Source organism: Porites lutea, chromosome 5, assembly GCF_958299795.1.
Source record: "Porites lutea chromosome 5, jaPorLute2.1, whole genome shotgun sequence".
NCBI classification, from domain to species: Eukaryota; Metazoa; Cnidaria; class Anthozoa; order Scleractinia; family Poritidae; genus Porites; species Porites lutea.
In genome coordinates, this window is record NC_133205.1 from 37,955,113 (window position 1) to 37,971,720 (window position 16,608).

Here is a 16,608-nt window from a genome sequence, read left to right on the forward strand (position 1 = left end):
AATTATGCTAATTTCAATCACCATCATCCTTCTTTTTAATTTTGAAAAAAAACATCTCATACGTCTTTCTGTTTCTTCGAAACTTTAAAATTAGTTTCCCCTCAGTTTTTACGGTTTATCTTGTTTTGTTTTAGAGAGAAAAACGGAGAAAAAACCTTACAACTAACCTCAATAAATTTTGTTTACATGGGGTTGCCGAATTTGCAACGCATTGCGCGAATCGCCATGGCGCGTTGCACCCGAGAAGCAAAGTTTGAAGAAGTACAACGCCACTATATCAATATATATCAATCTAATTTTTTGTTATGTTTTATAAAATTTATCCCCCTTTAACATATGTAAAAATTGAGGTTAAGAAGTGTTAAGCTTTTGCAAACGAAACGGCGAAAGACGATTAGGTGATATTTAGTGGAAGGAGGAGGTATTCAACACTTTCAAATGAAACTCAAATTTTGGCATTATACGACCAACAAAATTAACTTATAGACGTACAGACACAAACATATGAAACTGTTTATTGATAATATTATGAAATGAATCTATCTATTTAACATTGTAGCATGAAATTACAGAAAGAAAATAGGATTTCCGGTTCGCAAAAACGAAAATTTCGCCGGTCTTCAAGCGCACCGGAAGCGCGGAAAGAGCGCTCGTGCCAGTCCTACTCCGCATCACACATTAAATGAAGAGCGGAGCGCTCGTTTCACCGCCCAACCTTTATCCGCCCTGCTCAGTCCTGTGGAATGCAGTGACCAACAACTGTAGTGCCCTGACAAAAAACATTCCTTATCGTGATCTCAGGCTAAAGCTTAAATCTCAAGCTAATTTTAATGAATTCAGCTTTAAGATAACGTCTGCATCCACTTGTAATTTTAGAAAAGATGACTTTGTATATACTTAAATTTATGCTCATAATTTCATACTTGTAAGCGTTAATTTAGTTCAAACATTTTGTCTGTATATACCCCTAGTTTTTAGCTTTTTAGTTTACTTGTAATTAGTTAATTGCAAACGACCCCACAAGCTCATGTAGCTTTAATATTCATCGTTTTAAAATAAAGGCTATCTATCTATCTATCTATCTATCTATTTCAATATATAATTGGTTTACCGTTTACTTAAGGAATCTAACGTAAGAACTGCACTACAATGCTCATGAATAAATAACAACTATAGTTAAATTATTTAAAAGTTTCATAACTTTAACTGATACCAATATTTCGCGAACACTATGTTAGCTATCAGTAGCTATCAGTCTAATCTAATTATCAGTTTGGAACCTCAAAAACGCTTTGAAACTATACCTTAAAAACTATAACAAGCGTTTCAACAAGCATTGTGATGTGTCACCTTTTTAAATCCTAACTAAAGGAATTCTACCTTCAACAATTTTCGTTGCGGCTGTTTTACAAACTGTGCAGCAGTAAATATATATGACATGTGATCATTCTTGATTTGGCATGGCCTGTTTCACTGCTCAGTCTAATTTCGCACACGGTAATTTTCAAGGAGTCATAATAACTCCCCTAGTAAGTTAATTTAACTCCTTACAGTGGAGTTATTTTAACTCCGTAAAAGGGGTTTTCAAAAAACTATTTTTCAGGCGAATACCGTACCTAAAACTTTGACACCACTTTCAGAGTTAAAGTGAATCCAGAGAGTAAAAACAACCCATGTAAGGAGTAAAAATAAGCCCATTTCAAAGTTATTTAACTCCAGACTGGGAGACCTCTTTTTCAGGAGTAAAAATGACCGCAAACTGTTATCCTGTACCTAAAATTTTTACTCCATTTTTGGAGTTATAATAACTCCCTAAAAAGTACTGTGCAGCTTTGCCAAGGGCAAAGAGCTGCGTTTTTTCTGTTGTCGAGGAAATATGTTCTCTTGTGTTGGAGCAGAATTGTAGGTAGTTTGGTGGCCTAAAGGAACCAGGCTAAATAAGCGATAATTTTGAACTTCAATCACGCGGCCCCACATCGACGAGGATTAAATTTTACCCGGTACTAATGGCCGGTGGCCTTCAAACAACCACATCACATTGATCTACAAAAAAAAAGTCTTGCATTTGTAAATATATATTAAATGTTTTTCTTGTTAGTTTTGGCATTTTACAGGTTTCTTTGCTTAATTAAGCAGAAAGTGTTCCATGGAATCATCAAACTCTTCCATAAATGGAGTGTGCGATAGCGAGGCCTTGTGACCGGTAAACTTGCTTGTAAAACTTTGGTCTCTGTAAGTTGTAATGTTATCATGTTTGGTCTCTTCGCAAGCGTGAAGCATTTCGGATACATCTAAATCGTAGCTGTAATTGGATTCTTTGACAAGATCAGCCACATAAGCGGTCTGGAAGTCGATTGCGTCATGTCCGTCTTTCAGTTCTCCCATCCTGGTGGTGAAAAGTACATCACAATGAGTGCTTGACTTATTAAACTTATTTACCTTTTTTACAAAACATCTTGGAACAAAAAAATCGAGCATTATGCATCAGTCAATTCCAGCTGCGCCCAGCACCCCCCGGGCTACTGCGGGGCATTTGCCCGCCTTGTCAGTCCCGGGGGTGGGGCATTTGCAAATTTTGCGCTGCCTGGGGCCGGGCATTTGCCAACCCCGGGGCCATTCCTGAGCTTTTGACACGCACGCGGTTTGCTATCAAAAAAATAACTACACAGAGGATTTTACTGGGAAAGAAAGCAGATTGGCTCATCTGTCAAGGACAGGAAAAATTGAAGAGGTTTGTAAAGGCATGTTCTTGATTTTATGCATGCATTTCTTCATTGCTTATCAATTTGTGCTGGCGTGATTAGGGCGCGAAAAGCTCAGATCGCGCGTACTATCTTAGTTATTTTATAAAATATAATAATATACTGGGCCACCTACCGCTATTAAAGTTGTTAAAATTCCCAACTCGTGGCCCAAAAGTATTGGTTATAAATAGTACTGTAGTAGGTCAAATGTTCCTAACCCAGTGACTTTCATGGCAAAGAAAGTTAAGAAATATTGACGACACACAGCTTGGCCAAGGCCTTTCCTCCCTACCCGTACATGAAGAAAGAACGTAATTACCATTAAATTATTCTTACAACTCGATTTCAGCCGCGACTTTTAACCTAATATTTATAAAACTTTGTGCACTGGTCAACTCCATACCCAGAGAATGCGGGGCATGAGCGGAAAATTTCAGCGGTTTTAGACTGTCACTTTGGCCACGATATGCGGGGTTTACGACAGTATTACGAAGATGCAAGTGTCAAAGAGAGAAGGCCATTAACGGTACTTAGACGAGGATTCGCCCTTGCCAACATCTTGAATAGGCGTGGTACGGGAACAGGTCTACCGCTCTGGTATTCCCCGGGTATAGGGGTGCGAGTCTTTCAACCATCCCTCTATGTTGCTGTCAAATGGGTACCTCAACGAGCTACTCAAATGCCCGCCCTCCACGGCACAACCCCCCGCCCACGAAAGTTATATATTACGCATTTTACTTTGCGTAGTCGCGTTTCATTTAGGTTTGATGTACCTTTGCTTGCACTTTTTAATTTTGTTGTGCATTGGTACTTGAATAGTCTGCAAGCGCAGAGTATGCCACATGCTTCCGCGCCATTGCAACCAGAACCGACCACTCAGCTTCCTTAAAATTGTGTCACGCACCAAGAGTAAATCATATGAACGTGTCCTTCTTCGTAGCTGATACTGTCGCATCCTGATACTGGGCGCATGGATATGAGATGATAGATAGACAACGAGGCGCGTAGCGCCGAGTTGGCTATAATCATCTCATATCCAACAAGCGCGAGTGGAATAATTGTTTTATTAAAAACGCCCACAAAATCTCGTTGAATCTCTCCGACTAGAACAAACCGGAAAAGACAAGGGACTTCCGCTATTCACATGTCACACGTCTATCAAAACTGTCAACGCGCGAACAGACTCGCCTGGACTGCATGAATGAAAAATGAAAACATTGTAGCGATGAACATTTATAGTTTTTTAAAAACTCATCGGGACTCTAGGATTTTACACAGCAGAACAGCTAAAAAAACCTGGCAGATAATGTGAAGGGAAAGAATGTTTAAGTGACAGCCGTCGAAATTACTGTGAATTTGGATTTTCGGTGCAGTTATAAAAGTAAGAAAAACGGAGAAAAACTATTACCTCGGTCGCTTGTTATGAAGTTGTTTGAAGCCACAAGCTGGTTTTGCTGAACGATAAAAGAAGCTATACTGCCGCCTCGATTGCTCTAGCCTGTATTTGTAGCTGGTCACTTGTGATTGATATTCTTGATGTCGGATAAACAAGCCGCAGTTATCTATCGGCGAGTGACTCGATCGGCGAATGGCTTCGCGATCATGAAGAAACAACACTTGTCTTCTTTCGTAGCTGGTCAAGGTACTTTAGTTCCATGTGTTTTCATGCATTTTTCGACAAACTTTTAAACAACCTCTTATGGCTTTTTTGTTTGTTTTTGTCTTTTTTCTTTCGATGGAATTGCATTTCTAGTATTCTAAGAAATGAATTAAAACGGTATACTTCGGGCGCCGTTCTATCCTTCGCGAAAAAAAATCTCAGCTAGCTTTCAATTTTAAACTGACGCGTACACCGACCGTATATGGAGAGCATGGTATAATAGCTCATATACCATAACGGCTAAGCCAATCAAAATGCTAGAACTGCATTATCAAATGATTCAGTATTTAATAATAAAGGTTATTTGATGAAACGTGGCTAAAAAATGCACATCATATTAGTATCCTCTCGTAAAATAGTATGTAATAAGTTTCCTTTCATCCCCAGTTGGTATACCTGAAGATGAAGTCATTGTTATTCAAAATGGAGAAAACTTCGATTCCAGAGTACTCGTCGATATCATCATCAACCTCGTCCCCAGGGCGCTTTTCCGCCAGGCAAAAGCGCCCTGGGGACGAGGTTGAGCTTAAGTTTCTATTAACTCAATTACCGTTGCATCTGTGGATGTTTCATCGGCTGGCGAAGCTGGCTTGATTCAAAGCTTACAGTGTCTACTCACATTAATAAGACGTGTGGAGCAGCATTTTTCTAACTTTACAATATTCACCTTACCATAAAATTCGTATCTAAAGAAAGCACTGAGACCCTTATTTGCGTGTTCATTACTAGCGGGCTTGATTACTGCAACAGTTTAATTTATGTTTTGCCTAACAGTCTTATCTTAAAGCTCCAGCGAACTCAGAACGCATGTGCTTGCTTGGTTTATTGAGTGCCTTCAATTCTGTCACGTTAGGCCAATATTACGGGATTTGCACTGGCTAACCGTGAGACAACGCATTGATTTCAAGATCATTTTAATCACTTTTTAAGATTTTAAATAATATGGCTCTTTTTATAGTCTTTCGTCTCTTGTTTGTGTTGCGAAACCTTCACGTTACAGTCTTCGTAGTTCTTGTGATGGAACCTTACTCTGCTTTCCACCAAAGAAGTCACCAAAGACCCTTGGGGATCGCGCTTTTATGTTCGCGGCCCCAAAGTTGTGGAACAGCCAACGGTCCAACATGAATCCATCAACTTTTAAAATGAAACTGAAAACATTTTAATTTTCCCAAGTTTTTTCATGACTAGGTTCTTGTTTTAACTTGTATATACTTATATTTAGGATTATTTTTACTATTTTTAGAACTTCTGTGATACTCATTCATCAGTAGGTTCTTAATTTTTACTTGCATTTAGAATTATTTTTACTGTTTTTAGAAGTTCTGTGAAGCACAATCTATACAAGTGTTCTTCTTCTTCTTCTTCTTCTTCTTCTTCTTATTATTATTATTATTATTATTATTGTTGTTGTTGTTAGCGTGAAACTGTTTTGTGTCTGAAAACATTGTTGTGTGTCACGAAACTTTGTTTTGTTTCAGAAAAAAATGTTTTGTAACAGAAAAATTTGGTTTTTTATCGGGAAGTTTGTTGCGTTTTCGACATAATATTGATTTGTGTTTTGCCCCTGTGTGACACCGTATTTTTCCTGAAGTTAAAACAACAACAACAACAATCATTACCTTGCTATCCAGTTTCTGCTGTCGCTTTCCATTTCTTCCTTATCAGGAAGTTTTAGTTCCCCCATAATGTAATTTACCACCCACTTTGCTTGTACATCAAACATGGTGAACGTGTATTCTTGGTCCAGCATACCTATGTACAGAACTTTGTCATTTCCGCCCCGGGTCCAGAGAATCGATTTGTAGAGGCCCTCTAGGTAAAAGACATTGGTTGTCTTGAGACGCAAGCGCTCTTCCAAAAAAGGAAAGGAATAATGGTAGCCTGTGCAAATTATGACGTCATCAACCTCCGCCCTGGTGCCATCTTTAAAATGGACTGTGCTTCCTTCTATCTTGGATAGTAGTGGCTTTTCTGTTATCTGTGGGGGCCATTTGAATCCCATCGGTCGAGTTCGCCAACAGCAGGTGATATTTTCAGCGCCGTACTTAAGACATTGGAGAGCGATGTCTTCTGCTGAGTAGCTGGAACCAATGACAAGAACTCTTTTGCCTTTGAAGTGAGAGGCATTTCTGAAGCTATGTGAATGAAGAACTCGACCAGGAAATTGGTCAATTCCAGGAAAGGAAGGTATGTTCGGTACGGAGAAGTGCCCAGTTGCTACAATGACGTAGTCAAATCTCTCAGCCGGAAGGACCTTGTCTACTGAAAGATTTTTGACGACTACAGTGAAGTCGTCGGTAGAATCGTTGTAGGTTACTTGACGTACAACATGACTGAAGTGAACCCAAGGACGAAGTTTGCTTTTTGACCATCGGCCTGTGAAAGAAAACGTTTGTTAAACTCTTAATCTTAGAGCTAAGAAATGTGAATAGCCCCTGGTTGAAAAGAATCTTAAATGAGTTTTATTAGTTTTTATTTTTGAATTTCTGATACACATACCAAATAGAGGTAACAGAAAACCCGCATTCCCTCCGATGAGGGAGTTTCCCTACCCCTAGGTTTTGTCAGAAATACAGTTTTTATGTTCCTCCCTTTCGTCGCCTTGTAACCCATAACAGGATTGTTTTACTGTTTCTATCAGCGTTATGTTGCATTGCAAACTTCTTCTATTTTTAAAACTAACAGTATTGGTATTTTGGCTCTTATCAAAGTTGTATTGGTTCCCAAAAGCAGACTAACTTTATCTTGTATATTTCTTTTTTTTTTTCGATTTTGTGGCGTTAGTTGCAGCCGTGGCCGGGGTTTAATTGGAGTAGATACGTGGATCTTTTTTGCAAAAGTTTTAGCAAAACATTAGATTTAATTAAGGACAAATACTTTAAAAAATATTTAAAAATACTCAACTGTCAGATATTCACGAAAGACCTCCCTTGGTGGATACGATGGAATAGGTTTTCCAAAATGATCTTCAAATGTATAGTCTGGAAATTCATAACATTCCTTTGGACCATTTGTCCACAGACCCTGGTACATACTTCCATGTATAGGTTCTCCGTATTCATCGGTATCTGTGAACAAAGCAGATACTTCTTCTGTTCTACGTTCTACGTTCTCAGGTCATCTATCGATTCAACTACTTCATGAAGAGTGCACCATCACCATATTTCTCTTGCCTGCCATTCACAGATACACTACCATCACATTCAACAAACAAACATGATAGATTTGCATTTAATCTACAGGGCGGATCCAGGATTTTTCTAGTCTCATGTTTTACTTCAACACCAATAAACCACAAAGATTTTTTTTGCAGAGTAACAGATTAGTTAGTCATCTGCACGCTAGCCATAACTGACTAATCTGTAGGTTGCACGCGCAATGCCTGATTTCCAATAACAATATCAATTCAGGTTCTTTACGACGACGTGTTTGCCGTTATTTCTTCAAAACAGTGTATAATAATTAAAACAATTATTAGATTTGGTTTTTGTGATATCCAGAATAATCAAAGTCTAGGTAAGTGTTATCAGCCTCGGCCTTCGGCTCGGCTGATAACTCTTACCTCGACCTTGATTATTCCGGATATCACAAAACCTCATCCAATAATTGTTTATAATAGGAAGCCGCAGGTCATCTCAGGGTGGTGGGGGGGGCACCTCCTGCACCCTCCCCCTAGATCCGCCCCTGACCTGGTCTTACTTACTTACCGGTTAATCATTCTTGTTCACCCAACAACCACTTAATAATTTCTCTTCTCCAGGACATTTCTATTGCCCTCCTCCCACCACCATCGCATTTCATTTATCTCCTGTCCACCGGCATTAATACAACCCCTACATTTTATTGTTTTCCATCTATCACAATTACATTAAATTGGTTTTCCCTCCACCACCACCATCACCACCCCTACATTTCTACTGTTTTCTATCTACCGCCATCATAATTCTAATGGCGTTCTCTTCATCAATACCACACTTTCATTCTCTTCCCTCATCCCCCGCCTTAGTTCTAAGAATACACCCAAAAAACAACTTTGGATCACAACAAGCAAATTAAAGACTTCGCAATTTTAAATCAACAGAGATCATATGAAGTAATTTCCGTGAGTATTGAATCTGGCCCCGGTAACTCAAACGTTGGATAGCGCTATCCAGCGGATAAGTATTGGGGAAACTAATTGCACTATCCATTGGATAGAGATTTATCTGGCCCCAGTTGTTCAAAAGATGGATAACGCAATCCATCGAGTAAATCACTATCCACTGCATAACGCAATTGGTTTCCCTAACACTTGTCCGTTGGATAATGGTGGGTAGCGCTCTCCACCTTTTGAAGAACGGAGGCCTGGTGAACGAAAATAAAATGGTGGGCCACACCCCTCAGCGCCATCTCCTTCGTGTTCCCTGTAACTTACTTAGTCGTTTACGATGAGAGTAATAAACTTTATAAAAATAATTAAGATAGTGCGCGCTTCGATTGGAAAGCCTTTTTTCTTTGCAGAACAAGATTACGCGTGCAAGACTTCGTGTACAAGTCTTCGCGGCTGGTAACAATTTCTCTTTTAATCAGTGCCATAACTAAGCGTTTTGCGTTTTTTTGCGGGAAAGTTAATTTAAGTTAAAGCAATAGAAAACTTTTTTCCTGTATTTGCTTACCCTGATATAAACACGAGAGGGGTCGGGAGAATTCTCGACATTCAGGGGCGGATCTAGGGGGAGGGTGCAGGGGGTGCGCACACCCCCCCCCCCCCCCCCCCCCCTCTGAGATGACCTGCGGTTTTCTAATACAACTGGTATTCTGAAAAAAAAAACTATGTGGTTTATTGGTGTTGGAGTAGAGCAAGAGACGAGGGCACCTCCTCCTAAAAAAAATCCTGGATCCGCCCCTGACATTTATGCAAGTACAGCAAAATAATCTCCTACCTGTTCGCCATGAATAGTTCCAGAGACCACCCCAATCAGACTGTTTTTCAAAGCACACAATCTCTGGAATTTCCTGTCCCTTCATTTCCAACTGCTTGAATTGATATAAAGCGGACATTCCACTGGGTCCTGCACCAATCACACAAACACGCTTTGCCTTATACATTTCCTGAGAACGAAAACAGCATAGTTGATTATATTTATGTACTTTTCATCACACTCACCTGATCTGTAGCCATCTCTTCAGCAGTGACTCATGGCTCAATCTTGGGTTCACTTTTGTTTATAGTTGTGAAAAGACCAAAAAAGAACTGGCTTCTTCCAAGGGTAAAGTGACCGCTAGGATATCTTATGCGTACAGTTTTCAGGTTTGCATGTGAAACTGAATGAACTAATAGAGGAGGAGAAGTCGTTACGTCACGTTGCCATGGTTGTAGCAAAATTTCTGGATCTCAACAACCGCGGTTGGAAAACGAAAAACTGACATGTACGACTTTCCTGTGCATGATTGCACTCAGGAAAAAAAACCCGTAGATAGACTATACTTTTCTTCCATCGTTCGACAACGCAAATTGCCGTCAGTTTTTCAAGTAAGATTATTGTGATTCAGAAATTTTGCTACCATGGAAACGTGACGCCACACTATAGTTTGAAAAGTTAGGAGTCTGTCTTGGAGAGAATTTAACACAGAATCCTTATTTCTGAATAGCAGATATAATCGAGGTAGAAGAAACATTGAGTCGCTTGCAGAGAAACCTGGCAGTACTTCAGTACATGCCATCAAGGAATTCTAACAACTTCTCACTCACAGGTTCACTATCATTTATAAGAGGACCCTTTCTTTCTGGTTTATAAACGCTTTACTGTAAATTTTGTATTAAGTCCCAATAATTTGAAGAGGGGGCTTATGGGAGAGGGGAGAGCTTATTTAATTTAGCTAAGACGATGGTATCAGTTCTTCATAAAGAACTAGAATACAAAGAAGAAAAGCTCATGTACTAGAAGTTGGAGGTGAAGTTGGTGAACAAATCGTCCGGGTCAGACAGTCATGATTGATTAATACAGCAGTGACACAGGGGCGGATCTAGTGGGAGGGTGCAGGGGGTGCGCATCTCCCCCCCCCCGAGATTACCCGCGGTTTTCTAATACAACTGGTATTCTGCAAAAAAAAAAAAAACTATGTGGTTTATTGGTGTTGAAGTAGAGCAAGAGACGAGTGCACCCCCTCCTAAAAAAAATCCTGGATCCGCCCCTGTGACATTTATTAGTTTTTATAAGGGATAATAAAGGGGATGTGGGCTTAAAAGAGAGGGGAGCTTAATAACTTTTTCCCCCGAAAAGGGGGGCTTATTTTAGAGGGGGTGGGGCTTTATAAAGGATTTACGGAAATCCAACCTCTAAAGTTGTAGACAATGTGGAAAATTTGTTCCGCACGTCGCTAAGACAAACTGTCGCCATTAAAGACGCTGACTTCCTATACTGCCCAAGTTTTGCTGCTCTGCGTGAAAAGTTTTTTACCTCCACTGCACAATTACTTGGAAATAGATGGCATTGTGCCTCAGATAAGAAAAAAAAAATCTATTGGCTGTTAAATGATATTTCTACTGCTGATTTTCAAATTAACGTTAGGTTGTTTCAGCTTCTCCAGTCGTTTATTTTGCTATCAAATCGCTTCTGTTAGTTGCTGTGTGTGTGTTTTTTTTTATATTTATTTATTTATTTGTTTTGTCTTTTTCTTTTTATTCTTTCGCTTTTTTTATGTGTGTGTCTATTGTGGGGGTGTGTTCGAGTAACTCGCTCGCTACACGATGAGGTACCAGGAATCTGATTTACATCTTGGCCTTTATTCTTCTTAGACTTCTGCTAGCATTCTTAATCTTCCTACTCTTCTAACTCTTTTCTACTTTTCTACTCTTCTGTACTTACTAGTGCAAGTAGAGTAGCGGTTTTTATACCCGTTTGGGTTAGCTGACCAGGAGAGTTCTACTGAATATCTTATCGCTTACATTGCAACAGGTTTGCTATAGTTAGGGAATAGATTAGCCTACGCACAGCTGCAACTGACAAGTACCAAGAACCAAGGTCAGCTCTAACACCACAAACACAACCACTTGTAAAAAACTAACATCTGACAATGCTAAGCAAATAACATTCCTAATATGGCAATAAAAAGTAAATTCGCGAGCTAAGCATAAATTCAGGTACAAGTGAAAGCAAAAGATCAAAACAGGAAAAGAGTGGGTGGACAAAAACAAGACTTAATGAAACAAAAATTAAACTTACAAGATAAGATAGATCCGTCTTAAAAGTAACTTTCAAAATACTTCACAACATTCCTCTCCCCTTAGAAAAAGCATCGTCCTCGTTGCAAAAGGTTGTAATACATAAAAATGGTAAATAAGTGCGTTAAATATCAAAACAAAACTATCACACTACACAATATTAATTAAAACAAGCTCAACTGTTGAATGACAACAGTTGAATCTTGTGACTTGAAAACTGGAGCTAAATAAATTGATGACAGTGTTCTTGTGAAGGACTTGACTAGAGAACCACTTGAAATCGTTTTAAGGACTACAAGATGATTTGTGCTACAGCACAAAAGTAATCATCTTTCATTATAATTACCCCCGTTTTGGACTTCCCTGGAGTTCCGTTAACTTCCTGCATACTAATTTTTGACTTCCTCCATAACTAATAAGGATACTCGGCAAAAAGTGGATTCCTCCATACGTAATAAGTATCTTCCTCCATATCTAATTAAATGGATAGTCGTTTCTTGAAAGAACACAATAGGAACAATAGGCTTGCCTGGGAAGTAACTTTAGCCCGGTTTACTGAAACGTCTATTAAAAGGAAAATAGGAGTGATCACCTAGCAACGCGATAAACGGCCTATGTCTTCTATTTAGCGCTAGAAAATCGGATGTACATAAACAAAACACACACACATACACAAAGTAGAACAGAACACTCTTTATTTCAATTTTGTCTGACTATTACAAAACCCTTTTCTCCGTTCTATCTCCAGGAAATGAAAAACTATTTAAGACTTGTAACTTCACGCACTGTTAGTCAGTTAATCATGCGAGTTCGCAAGCCCAAAGTTGAATAATTTCATCAATCAAAAGACGTGCAATAACAGTTGCTTCGAAACTAGGCACTGGGAATGCTTCGACCCAACGAGTCAAATAATCACTAAAAAGTAGAAACCTACTGCCTTTACTAGAAGGTGGAAAAGGACCTAAAACATCAACAGCCACTCTGTCAAATGCACCGACTGGAATCGGAAGTAAAGGTGCCTTTTCCGAATTTCGTGGAGACTTTCTCATTGAACACTCAACGCAAGGCTTAACCCAATGTTCTACATCTTTAAACATACCTTTCCACCAGTATCTTTGCTTAAGTTTACTGAAAGTTTTGTTGAAGCCAAAATGAGAACCGACAACATGATCATGTACATTAGAGAGGATTTCAAAACGTAATGCAGCTGGGACAACAAGCTGAGAAAAAGATTCACGAGCATTTCGCCTTCGATTAAAATCAATGTGGTAAAGCAAACCATCTTGACCAATATAAAAATTATCGCTTGTGAGTAAAATCTTGCGTGCATCTTTATCGTTAGTAGGTAGGATATCATTCTCTAGAAAATCAATCATTGCAGCTAATTCAGGATCTCTTCTTTGCATTTCTTAAGTGTGGGGCGTTTGAGGTTCTTCTTTCTTGAGCGAACTTATTTCACAAGAATCATACGGACGTCTAGACAAATAATAAGCATTACCATGGATTCTACCAGGGCGATGAACAATATTAAAGTCATATTGTTGCAAAAGTAAGGCCCATCTTGCAAGACGACCAGAAGCATCTTCAACATTCATTAACCAACGAAGAGAGCTATGATCAGTAACAACAGTAAACTTATGATTGTGTAAGGCTGAAATTTCTTAATACCCTCAACTAATGCGAGAGCTTCTCTTTCTGAGGTACTCAGATAATTTTGCTCTGCATGATTCAAACCGCGACCATGACGGTAAGCAATGACTACTTCTTTTCCTTTTTGAATTTTTGCCAAGGTGTAGCTAGCATCAACAAATAGCAAAAATGGTTCCCGAAAATTAGGATATGCCAAAATGGGTGCAGAAACCAAGGCACGCTTAAGCTTGTCAAAAGCGTCGGCACAAGTTACAGTCCAAACAAAAGGAACGTTTTTCTTTGACAAAGCATTCAAAGGGTTGGCAATATATGAAAAACCTTTAACAAAACGTCTGTAATAATTAGCAAGACCTAAGAAACTCCTCAATTCCTTCAAATTTGTCAGGGTGGGAAGTTCCTGAACCACCCTTACTTCCTTCTGGCGTAACTACGTGACAAAGACACTCTACTCTTTGTTTAACGAAACTGCATTTCTCTGGATTCAACTTAACATTGGCGTCACGCAATCTTTTAAAAACTTCCTCCAGATGGACTAAATGCTCATCTACAGACTTAGAGAAAATGATTATATCATCGATGTAAATCAAAGCAAAACGGTATTCTAAGCCTCTCAAAATATAACCCATAAGTCTTTGAAAATTGGCTCCTGAATGCACTAATCCAAGCGGGATTGTCAAAAATTGGTAAAGGCCATTGTGCTTAGCAAAAGCTGTCATTTGATGCGAATCCTGGTGCATTTGTATCTGCCAAAAACTACTTTTGAGATCCAACGTGGAAAACACGCTTGCACCAGCTAAAGAATCCAGTGCATTAGCAACTAAAGGCATTGGAAAGCTATCCACTTGACGAAAATCGACACAAAATCTATATGACCTATCCTTCTTTTTTACCAAAACAACTCGAGAACTCCAAGGAGAGACAGACTCTTGAATTATTCTTTTTTCAAGCATTTCATCCACCTGACGGTCAATCTCTTTCTTAACATCAGGAGACACTCTATACGGCCTTTGCTCAATAGGCGTAGCATTACCAGTATCAATGATATGCTGTGCAAGGGATGTTCTACCCAACTGATCCCCAGGAAAAGCAACAACATTACTTTATTTATTAAACAAATTCTTAAATTTTACTTTTTCATCATCATTCAAAATACTATTCGACAAATCAGGAAACTCTGAATAATAGTTTGGCTGTTGCCGATCATCTGAAGAATTATGTTGAGCATCCGAAGAAGGGGAATACTTGCCATTAAATCATTATCAACACGCTCAAAATCTGCCAATTTAGTCCTACGAAAAATTTTAACTGGTTGAGCGGAAGGGTTTACCATCCTAACAGGAATAGTTGCATCACTAGAAACCTTTACGAGCCCTGACGCTCCAAAAACTGACTAACGGTGAGGCAAATCAGACTTAGGCGTGACCAATCCATAAATTTCACTGGCACTGGTGTTTACACCTTTCGGCATTAAACTTAATCTACCAACGACAACGACTTCTGAATGAGCGGGAATAGTAAAAGAATTATCAGCATGCACTGACAAAATACGATTATCAAAAACTTCAGCATCCAAATCATCACCAAAATTATCAGCAAAGGGGAGGGGATCCTCGGGTGGGAAAATTCAATGATGTTCTCCATAAAATCAATTCTCGAACAATATTTTTGAAGACAATCTCTGCCCAAAACAAAGTCATGAGTTAAATCTTTGACAACATAGGCTTCAAAAGGAAAAACATCCAACTTAATAACAAAACTGAGCCATAATTTACCAAGAACGCTAAGAGGAGAACCATTTACAGTCCTTACACAACTGGTCGACGAGGAATCTAAACAACATATTTTGTGACTAAGATAATTGTCCCAGACTTGAGAACTAATTGCTGTTACAGCTGCTCCTGTGTCAAAGAGTGCACTATAACTATTTCCTTTTATTGTTAGACTTACTTTAAAATTGTCACTCTCGAAAGGATGAATAGAATCAATTTTACTGGATGTGGCAGGCAAAGAAACCCTGTCAGTCACGTCAGTCACATATGCCCTTGTCACTGGGCTACTTGCTACAGATAAGCCACGACACTCACTACAAACATTATTTTTAGCTCCAACGATATTTACTTCCAAATTTTCTTCATTTTTAGACTCAGGTGTCAACTGTTCTTCTTTTTTAATTTCTTTTATACTGACTTCTCGAGATAAATTTTCACTTGAAGACTTCTCATAAATGACTTCACTTTTAGGAGAAAACATAGGAACATTTGGCGAAAGAGCATTTTCGTTTTCATTCGGCGATGACCCGGCGAATACACTATCAAATTTTGTTAGGACCTGAGAAAGACACTTAATAGCTCCAAACAAAATATTTTCATTATGGACGTTTTGAGGTTGGCCTTATTGAGAGCACCCATTTTGATATGTGACGGTAACTTGAGGTTCAAACATTTTAGAGTCTGACGAGATAGCAGGCTCACAGGGATTAGACAAAACATGACTAAACTCTTGAACATTCTTTTTGGTAACACTTTTGGCTGAATTTCCATAGTTACTGAAAGCACATTTATCAGAACTAGATCCGACGGAAGAATGGTTATTGTAGAATTTTCAAGCGCCCCCATCACGGGTTCATTACCACACACGATAGGGGCGCCAGCCAGTTTAACTGAGTGCCAATTTTTCCCTGGCTACAAAAATTGTGCATATTGCTTCTTCGACGCGGGCGTTTAGAATCAGGCTTGAAATTTCTAAATCTGCCGAATTTCGGCTTTTTACTAAAAGTACTGCCTCCACAACGGACAGGGAAATTGCATGATCGAAATTTCGGATAAATACCATATTTTTCTTTATTTTTGGAAGTTTCAGACCACACATTTAATTCGTCTCTCACAATTTGTTTAATATCCTCTTTTGAGGGATTAGACTTTAACTCTAAAATTCCTCAAATTATTGACCATTTTTCGATTTACCAAGAGCAACTAATTCTTTTAATCTCGCAAAATTCCAAGCGGAGTCCACATCAGTTGGTCGTTGCAAAATAACGTGGTCACGTATCTCAGGTCTTAGACCTCGTACAAAACAATAAAGCCATTCACTTTTAGGTAAATTTAGACGAGAGCAGAATGAAAGAACATCGTAACAGTAATCGGCAAGAGTCTCCCCTAACAACTGACGACGTTCTTCTAATTTTTGCCTCAACTGCCATAGAGTTATATTTGATTCAAAATGAGAAATTAATTTTTGTGACAAAACTTGAAAAGACTCATTTTTATTGGTCGCTGTTAAAGTTTTAAACCACACGCAGGCTTGTTGCTTTAGAAACAGAAGAAGACCAAGAGCTAATTTTTCTTCATCCC

At 38.9% G+C, this 16,608-nt stretch overlaps 1 protein-coding gene across 1 annotated transcript; it reads right to left on the minus strand.

Moving 5' to 3' along the window:
• Positions 1–1,070: 1,070 nt before the first annotated feature.
• Positions 1,071–15,177, minus strand: LOC140937268 (trimethylamine monooxygenase-like). Its single transcript, XM_073386810.1, has 5 exons — positions 15,031–15,177; positions 9,327–9,495; positions 7,314–7,472; positions 6,024–6,786; positions 1,071–2,386 (listed from the first exon to the last, which is right to left on the minus strand). Exons 1-5 carry the CDS (start codon positions 15,052–15,054, stop codon positions 2,125–2,127), a joined length of 1,377 nt encoding a protein of 458 aa, XP_073242911.1. The 5' UTR covers positions 15,055–15,177; the 3' UTR covers positions 1,071–2,124.
• Between the last annotated feature and the right edge of the window lie 1,431 nt (positions 15,178–16,608).

What these genes read in the sequence shown, in the direction of transcription:
- LOC140937268 (XM_073386810.1), bottom strand. Translation starts at nt 15,054, where the DNA reads ATGGTTCTCCTCTTAGCGTTCTTG. An exon ending in GAACTATTCATGGCGAACAG is followed by an intron (nt 7,473 to 9,326) that starts GTAGGAGATTAT and finishes CTTTGTTCACAG; the next exon opens with ATACCGATGAATACGGAGAA. An exon ending in GGAGGTCTTTCGTGAATATC is followed by an intron (nt 6,787 to 7,313) that starts TGACAGTTGAGT and finishes AAACGTTTTCTT; the next exon opens with TCACAGGCCGATGGTCAAAA.